Raw genomic sequence first — 18,087 nt, forward strand, 5'->3', positions numbered from 1 at the left:
CTTTGATCAGGTTTTTCCCTGTGTGTTTTTCTCTAAGCCAATATTCAATCTGGGCCGAGAGGGCGATGGGGAAAAGGGAGAGACCGCGAGGTTGTACGTCTTTTACTGCTCCACTATCTCTGGATACTGAACCAGGCGTTCATTCTTTCCTTTTCAAACAGCCTTTCGGTTTGTGCTTGCCCAGCCCACAGTGTGGTATGTGCTGGAGCAGCCTCCTCTTCCCATTGTTGTTGTACAGATCCTCTGCTTTGCACACAGATCTGTTGGTTAACCTGCTAAGACATGTCTCTTTCTGGCCTGGACCACAGCGTTCCATGATTTTTCTGCACCCTCTCCCACTGTTCTCCCCTCCCCCTCTCGGTTTTCTGCCAGTTTCTTTAAAAAGATAAGCACATTTTCCTGTCAGTATTTTTACTTTCTATTTCTCAGTTACTATTTTTACCTCACCTGTCTTCTCTGGTTATGTTTTTTTAGTTCAGCTCAATTCTCACATTCTTGTTCTAACGCAGGAGCTGACTTCTCTCTGACAAATTTAATCCAGTGGGAGTTCAAATAAAAATTTCTTCTCAGTTCTAAGATTTAACAACCATATTTCTTTTCTTTTTTTTTGATATGTATTCTTCAGTTTCACTTTTTAAGCTGGCATGAGTTTGATTTCTTCTACTCTCATGGGATGTTGTGTGCAAGATGAGAAAGTGTGTGTGTGTCTGTGTGTGTGTGTGTGTGTGTGTGTGTGTGTGTGTGTGTGTGTGTGTGTGTGTGTGTGTGTGTGTGTGTGTGTGTGTGTGTGTGTGTGTGTGTGTGTGTGTGTGTGTGTGTGTGTGTGTGTGTTTTTAAAGGTATCATTGGTATCAGTCTACTGTGTAAAATGGATGATTTATTTTATAGTTAGTTCAGCAAAGTGTTAGGAAAACAGTTTGGAGCCTAGACGCCGGCCTCAGTCCTTATCGCCAAAAGCTCTTGAATCTCATCGTCAAGTTGACATCTTCCTCAGCGTCTTTTTTGTTTGTGGCACCTTCTTGCTCACGAAAAGTTCTGGGAAGCGTCTGGAGCAACTGCCTCGGACATTTGTCTTCTCACGTACAGCCCCTCTAGAAAATGTCAGGAAGATGTGCAGAGTTCAGTGCGTGTCTGAAAGCAGTTTGACTGTTACGATGCACTTGGCTGTGAGTGTTACAAGCAGGTAAAGGTTTGTAGCAGATTTTTCTAATGCCATTGAACCACACTGTAAATGTAGGCGCCTCTGTCTGTGCAGTAAGTGCTGACAGCATTTAGAAAACTCCAGATGATGGAACATGGTTGCTACAGGTCACAAGGTTTTCCTTGCATGAGAGCGAGAGCCTGGTTTGTTGCGCTTGTGAAACGACCATGGGTTTCAAAAAAGGACATTTAATTGGCTTCATGGTTTGTCTGACCGGACTTCAGTGTCCTCTGTGACCTGGTCTCTGGGTACGAATTGTCCCTGGAGCGGGTGAAGCCTGTAACCATATTTTAATGCTTTATCCTCGAACCACATGATGATGCAGGGATGTTCCCTGATGACTTAACATAAACAGAGGATTTGCTCAGAGCTACTAAAATAACTAGCGTGTATTTTAACATCTTGTACTTGATAAAGAACTCGATTTAAAGCCAGATTTAGCTGTATGTTTTTTTTTTTACTGAAGCTGGTCTCTTAAGTTCTTCCTTCATAAATATTTTTAATCCAGCAGAACCTTTACATAAAGTATGTCGTCTGATGTAATCAGTGTGAAAGACCATTTTGACCGTAGGATCAGCTTCTGACAGGCTCCAATGTTTTAAATTCATGGTGTGTTCTTCCTTCTGGATTGCAGTGGTTTTCATGACTCTTTATGTGTAAGGTTGAATGTGTCCATTCATGCCCAAGCCTTAATCCTCGAGACAATAAAGCAGTTAAAATGCTAAAGATCATGAAATACCATTAACCCTCATCAGTCTTCTACAGTTCTTATTGACTGCCTTCGCAGCGCTTCACAAAAGATCATAACGGCGGCTGCTGGCTAAAGGCTTTTGTCCTAAACTGCACCCTAAGGCCTTTTTTGTCCCCTGCTGCCTCCCAGACTGGGAGTCATCAATTCATCTCCTTTACCACCTCCATTAGCACCATCTCCTCCTCGGAGGAGCCTGTAATCGCCCTGAAGCAGCTCAACGAACAACTGCTCAGGTCACGCTGTCAAATGGCGTCTGGAAACGCTGCAGATTGTGTTTCTGTGTGTGAGATCAACAGTATCGATGTATTCGAGTCATAAATATTGATATCACTTCCATGCACATATAACACAGAGGACAGAAACAATGAAAAGCAGCATATGTCTCCTTTAAGGGCAGATGGTGTTGTCAATAATCGGGAGCTAAGAACATTTAACAGTGAAAAACGAAAACTGTACATAATGGTTTTACATGTAAATTACCTCAAGCCTAGGTTGGCATTTCTGTGCTGCAGCTTCTCGCTGCTCATCATTCAACATACGCTCCTCCTCCTCCTCTCTGCAGCGAGCTCATATCGGCTGGTTTGATCCCTGTAGCTCTAATTTTGACTTTAATCGAATTAGCTGGTGTAATCTTATTTGTGGGTAGGAGATTCAACACAAGGAGATTTAAGGGTGTATGTTCTTCAGTCTCCTTGGGAAAAATCTGGAAACGACTAACAACAAAGAGCTGAAATGATAAGTTGATTAACGCATTGCTCAAGTGAAAGTGCTTTTCATTTTAAGTCAGTTTTTAATGTGAGGAGTTTAATTTCTGCTTCTCGTTGTTTTGCATCATAATAGTTAAGTGAATATATTTTAGATGCTGTCGCTTTGAGAAACTAGATTTTCTTTTCTATTTCAATGACAAATAACAAATTGATTATTTAGGGGAAATAATTAAGAGGTTAACCAATAATGAAAGTTAGGTAGATGCAGCCATAGAACCAAATATGTTATGATAGAGAGCGATAGAATTGGAGAAGGCGAAAAACCCTCATCTCTCCAGCAGGCTGACATCTGTGGCTTTTTAGTTTATCTATAATAACCAGGTGGCAACTCCATATTTGGTACACACACACACACACACACACACACACACACACACACACACACACACACACACACACACACACAAAATCTGTCCCCAGCTGAATTCAATAACACACCCTTTGGTATTACATGACTTGGTCCTGGGAGTGTCTTTGTTTGTGGGTGTTGACTTTGTGTGTATGTATGTGTGTGTGTGTGTGTGTGTGTGAGTGAATAGGCGGTCGCACATTTGAGTGTTTGCATTTTGCATTTAATCTTCTGCCACCAGCTTAGAGCGGCGTTTCTCCCGGGAGATTAGAAGATGTTAGAGGCGCTGCTGTGGAAATAGTCTCTCTTTCAATCGCTGAACCGACTCGGAGGAAAGACAAGAAAAGTGGCTGTTTGCAGTGTCGCTGTGTTTGTTTGTGTCGAGCAAGTGATAAGACACCACAGGCGACCATGGCTAATATGGTTTTATAAATACTCAGACCAAGGATTAAATAATGAGCCGTGTGGTCATTAGCGTTGATGGCATTATTAATGTTCATCGCTGTGGGGGGGTGTTTAAAATGTACTTATGCTTGTCCCCTCGTTACTGGGGGGGGGGAATCAGCGCACATCATATGATTCCATTTAATAAATCAGACAGAAAAGATGTAGGGATAAGAAACTGAAAATTCTTCACTTGCTGTGACAGATTTAATGTCTATACGATAGCCTAGAGGGCTTTACGAGTTTAGAGTCATTACTGAAAAATGTTCGAGTGAAGCCAGGTCCCAAATTCTTGCAAAACCGTTCTTCACAGATTAACCCGATCAGAGGTAATAAAATGAGGTCGTTAGTATCTGTTATTCGGATAATTGGGTTCGGACATTTTCCAGAGTTCGCCTTTCGCATATGAAGAGCGCAGCAGCAGATCGGCACTTTCACAACACAAGGAAAATCTGTGGGAAGATTCAGGCCTGGGTAGAGAATGCAGGAGGCAGGACATGACATTTAATTTCTGCTGCAGAAATGTTTTTATCCACAGCACATCAACACAGGCCTCTTCGTCAGCGTCTTCCTCGTGTATGGTTCCTGTTTTTTCATCCTGAGATATTTGTATTCCTCCAGTTTCACGCCTGTTGTGTGTTAGAAACTAGATCAACACTCTCTCCAGACATTTTCCTGCTGTATTCTCACGTGGGCTCACTCTGACATTTTCTGGATATTTTACCAGGGGGCTGGCAGGAAAAGTTATGGAAAATATCTGGATCTTTTCGTTTTCACACACAGCTCCTCCAGAAAATGTCAGCAAAGTCTTGACTTCGATGCTTGTCTGAAAACAGCTCAGTACTCAAAGTAAAGTCAGCCTCCTGCTGTCCTGCCTTAGTTTACACAGGTGCTGCAATGTTATGTCAGATTGTGGATTTAGATTCTCCGCTCTTGTCAGATTTCTGCTCCAAATGTGTTTTTCTATGAACATCTGCGTGTGTGTGTGAGTCAGTGGGGACGGAGTTTGCAGCGCGTATTCCGATCATTTGCTCCCTCGCTGCAACAAACCCCCACGAAACTTGCACACCAGCAGCTGGCGTGACATCGCAAAATCATAAAAAAAAAGAGCATGGGAACATCACAGCACAATTAACTCGTCCCGTCCTGTCTTTAGAGCCTCGAGTCTGTCATTAGAGCCAAGTAAGCAAACCTCACTGAACATCCTGTCTCCCTGCCGGAGAGAGAGAGAGAGAGAGAGAGAGATGCTGGTGTGGGATGAGCACAGTTTAATGAGCGGGAGATAATGGTGAGAAATTAGATCTCTGTGGAGCCCCCGTGACATTTTAATCCACTGTAGGCACTGGAGATATATTCTCTGTACTGCACAGCGCGGCCTTCTCCAGCCCAACCTGTCATGTTGATACAGTGCCGTATCCCTCACCTGTGTAAAAACGCAGCCTAGTTTCACATAACAATACCTCTGAGCTTTAATTATCTGCTCAGCCTGTCAAGCTGACAGTTTTACCCTGTGAGAAGTTGTTTGACCCGGTGGCAACTGCCTGTGGAGGAGTCCAGCCGACAGCGTGTGTCAGCTTAATGATAGGACATCACCATATTCCAGCAGCGCCACATTAATGTGATGTAAAATATTGTTGCTGGAGGACTATGATCCTGCCTCTGTAACAAACAGTCCGTTACTAATTGTAAATACCGGGTTTATTTGACGTTATATTGGTGCATAATTCTTCAAAGAACCAGGTCACGTTTCAGATACATTCTCCTTGTTTCCCCGGCGGGCCTTTAACGCACGGAAATCCCTGCATAAATTGAAAATTAAGATGCTACACATCCTGTCTAGAGGCAGACTTAACTCCACTGAGGCTACTTACATACCTTTCATAATTACCTTGTTACCTTGCATTATTAAAATATGGTTCAGAATCCCATATTTTCCCCATTGTGGCTCCGGGCCTGCAGCTGGGTCGCTCCTTGCATAAGCATTAAAGGATCATGGGTTCAGCCGCGAGCCAGAGAAGAGAAGGGAGAAGCTTCTTATCTTACTTTTGTCTTGTTCTGACACCAAAAACCTAAAAGGCTTCTATCACTTAGGCCTTCAAAGCAGCCAGTTATTAATTCTCTCCACTCGATTATGTGTCTTCAGGTTGTGTGCAGCCTCCTGGTGTGCAGCACGGAGACCTGCTGAACCAGACCGAAGCCAACAGGGGCTCCTTCCCACCGGGCACCTTGCTGACCTATGGCTGTGAGCCCGGCTACACGCCAGATGGACCCACCACTATCATTTGTACCAGTTCTGGAGCCTGGTCCCAGCAGCCACCACGCTGCATCAGAAGCTTCGGTGAGCAAGTTTAAAAATACAAACACAGGACTGTCACGAGGACGCATCTTTTACTTTTTGTTTTGTGTTTAATTTGTCTGTTTTTTTAAATGGTCATTCGTGGCTGATTATGCTCGTACACCCGTCTAGATAGTCGTCTTTGAGAAGAAATAATTTTAGCTGATAGAAATCCCTCTAGAATGAATACTGGCATGTCTGAAAGCAGCTTGTTATAGCTGGTAAAGTGTATAGGGTATAAATAAAACCTGCTTTATGGACTCACACGCACATGACTGCAATAAAACTGAAATATCACATCAGTTGAATAGCTCACAGTATCATAACACAGACGGAGAGTGTGTCCTTGAGAGCCAGCAGGGAACACAGACATTTCAGCATTTACTAAACCACAGGAAACAAACCGGACCACAGGTAGAAATTATGGTCCGACACAATTTCTGCACACAGCAGCAGCCGTGACGGTTAAAAAAAAACCTCTATTGCCTTTTCTCCATTCCTCCCAGTGTGCTCACCCCCCACTGAACCAGAGAACGGTGGCTACCGCTGTCACCCGTCTCCCTGCCCCCACCTCACCCAGAAGACGGTCATCGAGTACTTCTGCGATGAGGGCTACGCTCTGAAAGGAGATTACAAGTTCCTCACCTGCCAGAACGGCGAGTGGGACGCCCCCATGCAGATCAGCTGCCGACTGACACAAGGTATTTCACAGCAGCTTCCCAGTTCTTGATCTGTATTTGTAATTACACAACCCCGTGCAAGAAATGTTAAATCTGAATAAGTGAATCACACACTCACTTCTTCTCTCTCTCTCCTTGTGTCCCTCAGACAAAGAGCCAAGCTCGCCGCTGGGTATACCGGCTCTGTCCATCGTGGCATCCACAGCTAGTTCGGTGGCTCTCATCCTGCTTTTAGTGGTGCTGTTTGTTCTTGTACAGCCAAAACTCAAGTCCTTCCATCACAGCAGGTAAGATGCACACAAATTACAATCACTTCAGTTGTAACATCCCACTCGGGAGATTTAAACGCAGTCGTACACTGTGTCTGCTGTCGATTCAAAGCTAAAAAAACACACACTTTGAGTTGCATGACCTGAACTGTTGTATTGTTCAGTTGACTCCTTCCTGAGAGGCTCAGGTGGCCGAGAAGGTTGGCCACTGTTACTTGAGTTTGTAGTTCGATTCCTGGCTCCCCTGAACGTAGGGACACATTCAAGCTCCAAACATTTTGCACTGTTTTCGCCATGTTTTTTTGGGGGGGTTAAACTTTTGTTCAAAACGGTGTGCAACGGCTTCCAAGTAGGTTCTCTCTTGTTTGCTGGGTGTGTCCGAGGTGTTGCCCAATCAGCAGTGACGTGTATCAACAGCTACGTGTATAATAGGAACCCCACCATCTTAAAGAGTTCTCTTCAAATGTGACAGCTGCTGCTTGGTGTTTGCATCAGTTGCCGATGTTAGAAGCTGTTATTTTAACAGCAAAAGAAAAAAACATTAACTTTATTTTCAATGTTCATGCTGCTCTGAGTGCACGTTCTCCCTTTGGCTTTAATGCGGAGCTTGAACACATTGAAAATTATCATTTTTAATTTCGCCCTCCACTTCTTAAACAACCTGCTGTTGTCAGAAACTCTTACACCTTTAGTTTCGCTTGCTCTTGAATACTGCTGACCTTTTTATGATTGGTGCTGTAAAACTACCTCCCACGATGTTACACATTAACACGGATGATTTGGCTGCTCATTCTTTCCGTGGACACACCTGTTATTCAGACAGTTTTGGTTATAAACTGGTTTTACAAGTCAAGTCTTAAGCACCTGAATGAAAGTTAAGTTAGAAAAAGGGGTAAATCCCATGACAGTCACTAAGTGTGTCTGCTGTGGCTCTGTGATTAAAAAGAGCAGAACGATTTGATCTAGTGCGTGGTTGTCCTGAGGGCTGAGTGCAGCCTGCTATAACAGGTTTGTACAATCGACACTAATCACCTCCATTCAGAGTTTCTGCTGTGGCAACACTCATGACTGCAACATGCCATGGTCATGACCCACCTCGTCCACACTCGTCTTCCTGTCTGACTCACTCGTTCTTTTGATCTCTGTCCACCAGGAGGGAGCAGGGAGTCTCAGGCCAGAGTTCCTCCATCATGGTGGAGGGCGTGCAGGTGACCCTTCCCTCCTACGAAGAGGCTGTATATGGAAACGGTGGACCATGCACTGCATCAGGTCCTCCTCCTTCTCCACCACCTCCTCCGGCTCCTCCGGAGTCTCGAGTGCCCATCGTGCTCTCTGAGGGGCTTCCTCAGGGGGCCACTGGAGGCCAAGGCTCCAGCAGAACCCGCCACCACAGAGACTTAGACTTCTGTCTGCCATCCACCTCCTCCTCCTCCTTCTCCTCCCGCCGCCATGCAGAGACGGTGCTGGTTCACCAGGCCCCCTCCTCTTCGTCATCCTCCTCTTCATCATCATGGGTTAGAGAGCACCCTGGGGGTGCATGCGCAGGCCCCCTACCTCTCCGTAGAGACTCTGAGAGCAGCGACCAGAACAGTCTGCTTTCTGTGACCTCTACGGATGAATTTTCTGATGGTAAGAGGGAATGATTTTGTGCGTTATATCTATAGCTTCAAATTATACCATGATATACATTTTTGGCCAAACCACCCACAGCCTCTGCTCCGTTCTGATGTTTGCTGTCTCTCCCTGCAGATATCCCCCTGCTGAAGGAAGCATGAAGCCTGCCAGGCTGCTCTCGGCATCAGCAGCGGAGCCCCTCGTTCTCTCTCTCTCTCTCTCTCTCTCACTGCTGACTAGAACTGACTGTGGCTGACAACCTACCACCCCCACAACGCAGTGACAAAGACTCGAACTGTGCCCATTACCCCCCCCATCGCAACCTCTTCTACCAATGCTACCCATGCAGAGCAAAGCCAACAACAACCAACAGTCACTGCACCACGAGCGGTGACGGAGCAGCACTGGACTCAGCTACTGGATCAAACTACAGACAAATAAAAGTGGCTGTAGTTCAACATAAATCCTGTAGATCCTGTGTATATGAGTGAAACATGCATACCGAGTCATGGTTGTGTCCTCTAGGCTATGTATCACAATACACTTGCCTCCTCCCAGGTGTAATTATCTATATCAACATTGCTCGCAATCCAGACGTGTCGACTCAATCCGGGTTTACTGCAGATATATATAAATATATTTAAAAAAAACTTGAGATGTTCGCTCCTGACGCTGAGGCGCTCAGAATCAGAATCGTCTTCCCGCTGTACTTGAAAAGTTGTGAGTGACGGGGCTGTTTTTTTTTGTTTTTTTTGCGGCCCTCTTTGGTGAATGCTGCATGTTGTTTTTTAGTCGTCGCTGTCACGGCACAGTCTGAACGAAGCATGAAGCCTCCTCCGTCTCTCTCCGTAGCTTATCTGTGCACCCGGTCGGCAGTCAAGCATTATGGATTAGTGGGATTCTTTTCTGTTGCCGGATGCAGCCAGTGTCTGGAGGGCGCTGCCTCTGCTGCATGAGTGGGATTGATCTGTGTTTTGGTTCCAGGGCTGTGCTCCACGTTGTTGCTCGTTTAAAGAGAGGGAGACACGATGTCACATTTTGTTTTGAAAAGCTGAGGAGAAAAGGATGTGTGTGAACTTGGTGACCGGACACATGACTAAACCTAAAGGTTGTTTGTGTTTATTTCCCCCCCCCCCTCCACTGTATTTATTGTTTGGTGTGTGGCTCCGTTTTGAGTTGTGTGTCTGTGTGTGTGTGTGTGTGTGAGCTCGGCAGGAGACGACATGTCCTCATATGGTCGTCCTCGATGCTGCCGCTTCCTGGTCTGCCTCGTCCCACCAGAGGCCGGCTTCACAACGTCCCCGTCTTTTCACCACAGAAAGAAATCCCTCCCAGCATTGAATAAAGTCATATGAACAAACCAGCGTCACTTCAGGCAACATGTCCGCTACACAACGTGTGTATTATTCATGTGCTCTCGAAACTAGAATATTTATCGTTTTCTGCTGACTGGCTGGACGTCTCCGTAGAGGAACGCGCCCGACTTCACACTGAACTGAAGACCCTGTCTCCACTTCTGTGCACCATCGACACCACTGCAACTGGTTGCGGTGAAAAATTATTAATAATAATAAAAGTTTTGTCGTTATGGCAACCCCCCCCCCCCCACCACACATACTTTCATGTCATTTTGAAAGGAGTCGCCCTCACTTGAAAAGCTTTCGGTGGTCGAGCTGGTCACCGTGGGAACAGCATGACTCGGATGGATCCTGAGAATCACTTTTTGAGCTTTAAAAAAAACCTCAACACCTGGTCTGAGTTTCCGTTCTCGATTTTATTTTGAATTCGTGGCTCTGTTATTCATGCAAGCAGAATGTTGCCTTAGACTTGTACATGTTCTTTTTTTCTTTTCTTTTGTTTCAAATGTATAATCGTAAGCCTCCGCGTTGGTTGCTTTTACAAAACTGCAAAGCGTTCTGTTTCTTTCCAATGGCCTTACTCTGTTTTTTCTATTCTATGCATAAAACTGTCTTTGTGTATTTATCGATGAGTTTTACTTCTGTTGTGGACACGACTAAACGAATGTCCGTCCTTCTTTATCCTCCCCCTAGCGTTTCCAGCTACTGTGATGATGATGATGGTGGTGATGATGATGATGATGAACCTATGAGCACCTATGTTTCACTCTTCCTTTGCTTCTCTTTTGCTACAAGGCATTAAAAATATTATGGGATTGAAAAGAAAGGAAAGAAAACACAAATTAACCTTGCGTTCAGAAGCACTGTTGTACGGTGTTGCGTCCCTGAAAATCACAGGTTAAACAAAGTACACATCCTGATTCTTAAGTTTCAACACTTTCAGCTTTGGTTTCTCCTCTGTACATGGCAGTGGGTGTGAAGATAGTAATTTAATATTTGTATAAAGTTTAATTTAATTTTACAGTGTGTATATAACTTTCTAATTAAAGCTTTCTTTTGAATGTGGAAGATGATGTGTCATTTGTGTTGCTGTGGAATTCTCACTCACATTTTCTGACTGAAAGTTTCCAGTACCAACGAGGACGATGTTTAACCACCTGTCAAACATAATGGGATCCATTTTCCTTTGGATTAGATCCTGGAAGATCTGAACCAAGGAAATCCGGCTTCTGTTCAATATTTCCCAGCACTGTGTCGCCAAGATCACAGTTATAAAGCAGTGTGTGCCTGACATTTATGGTAGTACAATAGTAACATTATAGTCAATCCACTTTACCTGGTATGGGATCACTTTACTTTCCTGCAGTAACTTACTTCCATCAGTTCAAAATCAAGTGGATCATTTACCAGTCTAAACAGGAAGTGTGTGTACTTTTGGACAAAGGTCATCTTAGTGTTTTTCATGTTTAACTGGTTCAAAACTGCTCTTTGAATTAAACTCATGTGGATTTGTCACCAGCATGAATAAATGAGGAGTAAAGTTATATTATATTACAACAACAGACTTTCAAAATCACTTTCAATATTTATTTTTAATATTTTCAAATGACCTTTTTCTGGATGAAAATTAGATTTTTCCCCCGTTTTATTATTTATGCTACTGAACTTTACAAAGCAGTAGCTTCTCTACAAAACTATATTTATAAGAAGTAGTAGTAGTATTGTAGTAGTGGTAGTATTGTATTGTGTATTAATAGTATTTACAAAGCAGTAGCTTCTCTACAGAACTATATTTATAAGAAGTAGTAGAAGTATTGCAGTAGTGGTAGTATTTTAGTAGTAGAATTAGTATTAGTATTAGTAGTATTGCAGTAGTAGTATTAGTTGAAGTAGAAGTATCTGCAGTATCTTTGTGTTTGAGGGACACCTCGTGGTCAGAATGGGGAACTGCAGTATCGATTCGTCTCACTGACGTCACCGCCTCTCGGGTATTTCCGTCTTCTGCAGTGACGACGTGCGTCACGTGATCCGTTTTCCCGCCCCCTGCTGCCTGCTCGCCTCCATTTTGTTTGATTGTGGACTTCACAGTGACTCTGGTCAGCTGCTAAACACTGAAACATCCCGTAAAGGTACGTGCACGCTCGTGTGAATACCTCGTCGCGTTATCGCGCAGTTATCGTTTGGTTAAAATGCAGCATTAGCCGTCGTGTTTTACGCGTCGTTAGCTTGAATTAGCCGCAGGACGCGCTCGTCAGGCCTCTTTTAGCCACAGATACTAGCTAGCGTGTTAGCTCAACGTCTCCGGCCTGCTAACCTGAATTCACCGTCCCACCCCCCCACACTCCTGTGTTTATTTACCACCGTCACCCCGCGGTGTCGTGCTGGTTGAACCCCCCCCCCCCCCCTCCCCCTGAAGACTAACTCCTCTGTGTCCCCGTGTGTAGAAAACATTTCCAGCAGCAACATGAGCGGATGTCGTATCTTCATCGGCCGCCTGGCCCCCACGGCCAGAGAGAAGGACGTGGAGAGGTTCTTCAAGGGATACGGCCGCATCCGAGACATCGACCTGAAGAGGGGCTTCGGCTTCGTGGTGAGTCCCGCGGATTCCTCCACGGTTTACATGCAGAAACACATTAGCTTCCATTTAGCAGCTTTTTTTTTCACAGCGACGGGAATCCACGTAGATCTCGTGGTATTGTGACTTTTTCCCCCCATGGCAGCCTTTTGTTCCACAGCATCACTGGTATCACACCCACTGGGCTCCACTGGGCTCCACTGGTCTGGGTTGTGTCCGTGGACCAGTTCAAAATTTGAGTTTTACCATCGTAACACAATTTTTTTTTTTTTGTAAAAAGCCTCTGGGCCTCAAACGGCGACACACACACCCAGGATACACCCAAAAAACCAATATACTTAAGTAAATGCGTCACGTGGAAGGAGGTGTTCAAGTCTTTGTCCTTCTCTGCTCATAAAGGAGACATTTAAAAAACAGTGTAACCAGGAGCAACAAAATCAGTCAAAGAAATAATAATAATCTGCACCAAGATAATTATTGTTGAGTTGCAGCAATACGTTAAAGGGATAGTTCACAGAAAAATGAAAGTTAACTCATTATCTACTCACTACTATATCGGTGGGGGGTTTGAGTCCACAAAACACTTCTGGGGTTTTAGGGGTGAACTTTGTTGCAGCTGCATCAGATACAACTGAAGTCAATGGTGAGTAATTCAGGAAAAAAACACAACATGGCTCCTGTGGTGTCATCCCAGTGTCTGTAAGCCCTGACATTCGACTCTCAACAGGGTCATTTACACTGAGTTTTAAGCCTGAAAGTCCACAGGAAGTGGCCCCTAACTTAGCCACTTCCTGTGGACTTTTAGGCTTAAAAGATGATGATGGTGTGTCCGAGGGTCCGTGAATGCAGCTCGTAGGAAGATAACATGGTGTAAATGACCCTGTTGAGTCAAATGTGAATGTCGGGGGCTTGCAGACACTTAGATGACACCACAGGAGCAGTATGGAGGCATGTTGTGTTTTATTACGTCTGATGAAGGACTCAACGTTAACTTCAATTGTATTGGATTCTGCTGCGGCTTCAACACAGAGGAAATATACGAAGTCAAACCTGAGGATTGGTGGTGAAACAACCCGAGGAACATTGTGAGATTAGGACACAGCCGTTTTGTGGAGTATTTTGAAGGCTCAAGTGTTTTTTTTTGTGTTGGCTGCAGGAGTTTGATGATCCCAGAGATGCTGAAGATGCCGTGTATGAGCTTGATGGCAAAGAGCTGTGCAGTGAAAGGTAGGAGTTTCTATTCTGTTAAATATAATGTAAATTCATGTTAATCAATACATGTCTTTACCTTTCCTGCTTAACTTCCTGTCCTGTTCCATGTTAAGTGTTTTTTTTCTTCCTCTCTTGTAATTTCAGGGTGACCATTGAGCACGCCCGCGTTCGTCTGCGTGGCGGCCGTGGCAGAGGTGGCAGCAGCAGCAGCGGCGGTGGTGGTGGTAGGGATGGTGGTGGTGGTGGTGGCGGAGGAGGAGGCGGTGGACGCTTCTCTGATCGCTATGGTCGAGGTTCCCAGAACAGTCGGAGGTGAGTCTGCTGCTCTTACTTAGCTGACTCTGACAGTTACACAAGTGATGTTGGAACAGATGTAAAATAGAAGCTGTGTAGAGGATAAAAATCAATAGACAGATTATCACAGTCCATGTTTTACAACAGCCGCTGTAGGTCTTTGTTTCCTTTTTAATGATGCGTACCAGTTTAATTACACTGTAATAAATGACCTACAAGGTGGACATGTTCAACATCTTACTTAAAATGCAGAACAGGTGCTGAGCATTTTAATGATCCTTGATCTTAATTAGCCTTGCTATTGAAAATCATCTAGAGAGCTTTTAGGTTCAGGGCTGTTTCTCTCTGCCCCACATTTTTTATGCATAAATTAACTGGTTTTTCTCTGCTTCAGTCGAAACCCTCCTCCGATGCGGACGGAAAACCGCCTGATTGTGGAGAATTTGTCCTCTCGCGTCAGCTGGCAGGTTCGTTTCATCACATGATCTTTTGAACACACAAAGCCTCTTAAAGCAGCAACACCACAAATGTTGTCACTTCCCACAGTTTGCCTCCAACAAAATACACATACTATTGTAGAAGTGATGCTAAAGACAACATAGACTATTTCTGAAATGAAATCAAGTTATCATGCTAATATTTTGTATCAGTAATCTTTGAGTCCAAATTGTTATTTTAAATTTAATCTGCATTTCATGCAGCTAAGTAATATTTCAAAAAGCAATAACATCAAAAGACTTGAATCTGTTCCTGTTTTCAAATTTTAACCAATTCTTCACCCCTTTATTTGCCAGCCTGACTGTTGTGTCATGTGGAACAACTCGCTTATGGTGGAGTTAACCCCTTCTGGGTCCTTCTGTCTGGGTTGAGCCTGTGGTGTCAGCCAGTCTGTCCAAACACCTAGTTGATGCCTGCTGGTCTTGTGAGCGCTCGCTCTACACTAGAGGCGCTGCCGGCCCCTTCACTCACTCGCAACGCCTGGTTGTGGTTGAGAGCGAGAGAGAGGAAACTGAGAGTTGGCAGAGAGAAAGGAGAGGAAAGAGCGAGAGTCGATGGTGGCGTATTGATCGATGGTTCGTTAATTTGAGGGGCTTCGATCGATCGATATCCCCCCTCCCTTCCCCCTGTGGTGTTCCCGCACATCGCGAGAGAGAGAGTGTGAATTCCTCCCAGGTGCCCGTGGATATAATCTGCTGTTATCCCGATGTTATGGTGGGCTCGGAGAGCCTGCGGCCCACTCCAAAGGGTTTCGCTCTCAGGTAGTAGTTTCCTCTCTTCCACCCTGTTCACTCTCTTTACTGAGGCGGGGTGCCGAGACAGGGGCGGTCCCGGCGCGGAGCCCTGTACCCTCTTTGCCAGGGAAAATGGGGCTCTTTGTGCCAAATGCTGCCCAAGTGGCACCACTGCAGTTCAGTTCATGCAGATGGTGTTCATCTCTCTGTAGTTGAGCAGTGGGTCCAATAATCTCAGAGCTGTTGCTAAAACTCTTCTCAATACTTATCAAAATGTATCTAAATTGGCACACAGACCTTTTACAGATTGTTTTTTTTATTTTTCATAAGATTTGTTTGTTTAGAATTAGCTGATGGAACTTTGTCTTTGAGGTTCTTGGACTCACCCTCTTTATCTGCAGTAGCCTGTGTAGTTCTGTCAAGAGATTCTAACCATCTCTCTTTTTGGGTAAATCAGTCCTGTATATTGTCTCAGCCTGTGCTGGTGTCCCGAGCCCCTCCGTCCACTGACTGGTCTTTATGTGTGTAGGACCTGAAAGATTTCATGAGACAAGCTGGAGAAGTGACATTCGCAGACGCACATCGGCCCAAACTCAACGAAGGGTAAGACTTTATGTCTCTGTCAGTTCAATATCCAGTTCCTGAAAGGAAGTGTAACTAAGATTCCAAATAATAATACTGTTTCCTCTTGGTTTCGCAGGGTTGTTGAGTTTGCCTCTTACAGCGACCTGAAAAATGCCCTTGAGAAACTGTCTGGAAAGGAAATCAATGGCAGGAAAATCAAGCTCATAGAGGCAGCCAAGAAGAGGTGAGTTGTCTGCTGCTGCCTCCATTCACTGAAGATAATCGATATGTACTCAAGTCAGATGATCGTGGCTGAGGGATTCCTTTTTACCCATAATGAGACGATGGTGGTTTCCACGTCTTTCTTTTATTCACAGCTAGAGTGAACAGTTGTTATTAAGGGAACAAATCAGTGCCTCACTTGGTGTCAGACCACTGAGTTAGTTAGATGAGATAAGTGTTAAATTGTACAGCCCCTTTAAAGTCAGATGACAGACACAGGAAGTCATCTGATCAATAAGCCACCAAATGTGACGATCTGAATTACTTGTCCAGTCATATTGTCAACTTTGGCAATTTTTTTTATTATTTTATCCACATAAGACACTTTTGTGAAAATGCACTTTTATTAGAGAGAGATGAGACTTTGATTCTGGTAGGAAAATTGTTGTTTTCCAGCTCAAGAGTAGAGCTTGAGTCTGTTTAAAAATGGACCGATGTGAAGCTCTGAGAGGCAAATTAGCAAGAAATGCTATATTTAATATAAATCAAGGTCTGTATTCGTGTCTTATACAAGCGTTTCTCTCTTTTCTCTTTTCCTTCAGGTCCAGAAGTCGTTCCCGATCTGATAGCACCTCTCGCTCCCGGTCTCGTTCCCGCGGTCGCTCTCCCTCCCGTTCCCCCCGACGCTCCCGCAGCCCCGCCAAGGCCCACAACCGATCCCGCTCCCGCAGTCGCAGTGGCTCTCCTGCCGGCAGCCCTAAATCCCCCACGCCCAAATCCAAGGAGGCCGCCAAGCGCTGCTCCAAGACGAGCAAGTCTGCCACGCCACCCTCCCCTCGGCCCGCCCAGAGAGCCTCAGTTTCCCGTTCACGCTCTCGTTCCCGCTCCCGCTCTCGTTCCCCCTCTACCGACAGCCAGCGCTAAGGGCCTGGTTTACGTTTAGTGGGAATCAACTGTAGGCACAAGTTGTTTCGGTCGTAGATTCAGCTCGGAGGAGTTGCCACACGCGTAACGTATTTTTTTTTTTTTTCTCGACTGGATTTCAAGTTTTTCACATTAAACACACAAGTTGTCAGTTAAAATCAGATATTTCATTGTCATTATTGGGCATTTAAGTTCAAGTCAGCAGATTCACATTTCGCCTGAAGTATTGACTCATATGCATGTTTACACCCAGTCAGTCCTCCCCCCCCTGAATTCATTCATCCAATAAGGCTGCCGGTGCGGCGCTGCTGTGTCGTCATTAATTCTCACTAAAACCCCCCCCCCCCCCCCCCCCCCCTCAGCGTCTACGTTCATTCTACACGAATCTGTATGTTTCAGCAGCAGCGGGACGCTTTTGATAGGCTGTGCAACCACTTTCTTTACTTCTTGTGATACTTTTGAACGTAGTTTGGATAATTTTTTTAATCTTAACATATTTTTCTCCGTATCGCTCATTTTCGAAGCCTTTTCGTGTCTTTCCCCGTTTTTCTCACGTACTGTACCCACTGCTGCTGTGATGTGTAGAACCTTGGAGGCTTGCATGTGCTCTTGGTTTGCTCAAAATTCAGAATCTCATGATATTAATACTTTATTCGTCCTTCATCATTATAACCAACATTTGCAGCTTCAGTATCATGAACAGTTGTACAATTGAGCACATTTCCCCACAGGTTAAAGAGCTGTACAGTAAATAACATCCTTTCAAGGATCTTGCAGCTTCTTGCAGTGACTGAGGCTTATTTTGTAGGGAGATGCTCATCTCTCTGATTTCAACACTTAAAAATAGAGTTGATGCATAAAGCAGTTAATTATAGCATTTTACTGAATGTTATTTTATCTTGTTTTTGTTAAGGGTTTTGTGTACAGCATTGGAGACTTTTGTTTTTACATAATTGTATAAATGTAATTCCAAGAAACCTTGTTGGTAATGTGACGGGTTAAAGTTACTGTGGTTCAAATGAACATTGTGGAAAATACAACATTTTTTACCGTTGGATTGTATTTTCAGTGAAATCAAATATGATGGACGTTTGTACGCTGTAGGAAGACAGTGGACTCAATAAAAAACATTTTAACGTAGTCGGGAGTTTTCTCTTCATCGACGCAAATAGATCCACAGGATGTCAAACAGCAGATCAGACAAAATGGCCGAAGTAAACTTGTTTTATTGAGTCTTCATCTGGCTTTTTTTCAACTGGTGTTCACAAAAATAAGGAGGCATTTGAAGTGAGTCTG

General features: G+C 44.5%; 2 protein-coding genes across 2 annotated transcripts in view; both read left to right on the forward strand.

Moving 5' to 3' along the window:
- The window catches only part of susd6 (sushi domain containing 6), a 29,920-nt gene extending 19,091 nt beyond the window's left edge, over positions 1–10,829 (forward strand). Inside the window, exons 3-7 of the mRNA XM_034580281.1 lie at positions 5,656–5,850; positions 6,354–6,548; positions 6,676–6,814; positions 7,950–8,425; positions 8,546–10,829. Coding sequence (XP_034436172.1) covers positions 5,656–5,850; positions 6,354–6,548; positions 6,676–6,814; positions 7,950–8,425; positions 8,546–8,571 — 1,031 coding nt within the window. The 3' untranslated portion in view covers positions 8,572–10,829. The remainder of the gene's footprint in view (positions 1–5,655; positions 5,851–6,353; positions 6,549–6,675; positions 6,815–7,949; positions 8,426–8,545) is intronic.
- A 926-nt stretch (positions 10,830–11,755) lies between these two features.
- On the forward strand, positions 11,756–17,927 carry srsf5b (serine and arginine rich splicing factor 5b). The gene is made up of 8 exons (XM_034580283.1): positions 11,756–11,897; positions 12,214–12,358; positions 13,500–13,570; positions 13,700–13,867; positions 14,244–14,316; positions 15,611–15,684; positions 15,782–15,889; positions 16,470–17,927. Exons 2-8 carry the CDS (start codon positions 12,233–12,235, stop codon positions 16,789–16,791), a joined length of 942 nt encoding a protein of 313 aa, XP_034436174.1. The 5' UTR covers positions 11,756–11,897; positions 12,214–12,232; the 3' UTR covers positions 16,792–17,927.
- Positions 17,928–18,087: the final 160 nt, after the last annotated feature.

Source organism: Hippoglossus hippoglossus, chromosome 24 (assembly GCF_009819705.1).
Source record: "Hippoglossus hippoglossus isolate fHipHip1 chromosome 24, fHipHip1.pri, whole genome shotgun sequence".
Taxonomy (NCBI): domain Eukaryota; kingdom Metazoa; phylum Chordata; class Actinopteri; order Pleuronectiformes; family Pleuronectidae; genus Hippoglossus; species Hippoglossus hippoglossus.

Coding starts and splice junctions, on each gene's coding strand:
- srsf5b (XM_034580283.1), top strand. CDS start 12,233: ATGAGCGGATGTCGTATCTTCATCGGCCGCCTGGCCCCCACGGCCAGA. Junction 15,685..15,781: donor CGGCCCAAACTCAACGAAGG/GTAAGACTTTAT, acceptor TTGGTTTCGCAG/GGTTGTTGAGTTTGCCTCTT. Junction 15,890..16,469: donor ATAGAGGCAGCCAAGAAGAG/GTGAGTTGTCTG, acceptor CTTTTCCTTCAG/GTCCAGAAGTCGTTCCCGAT.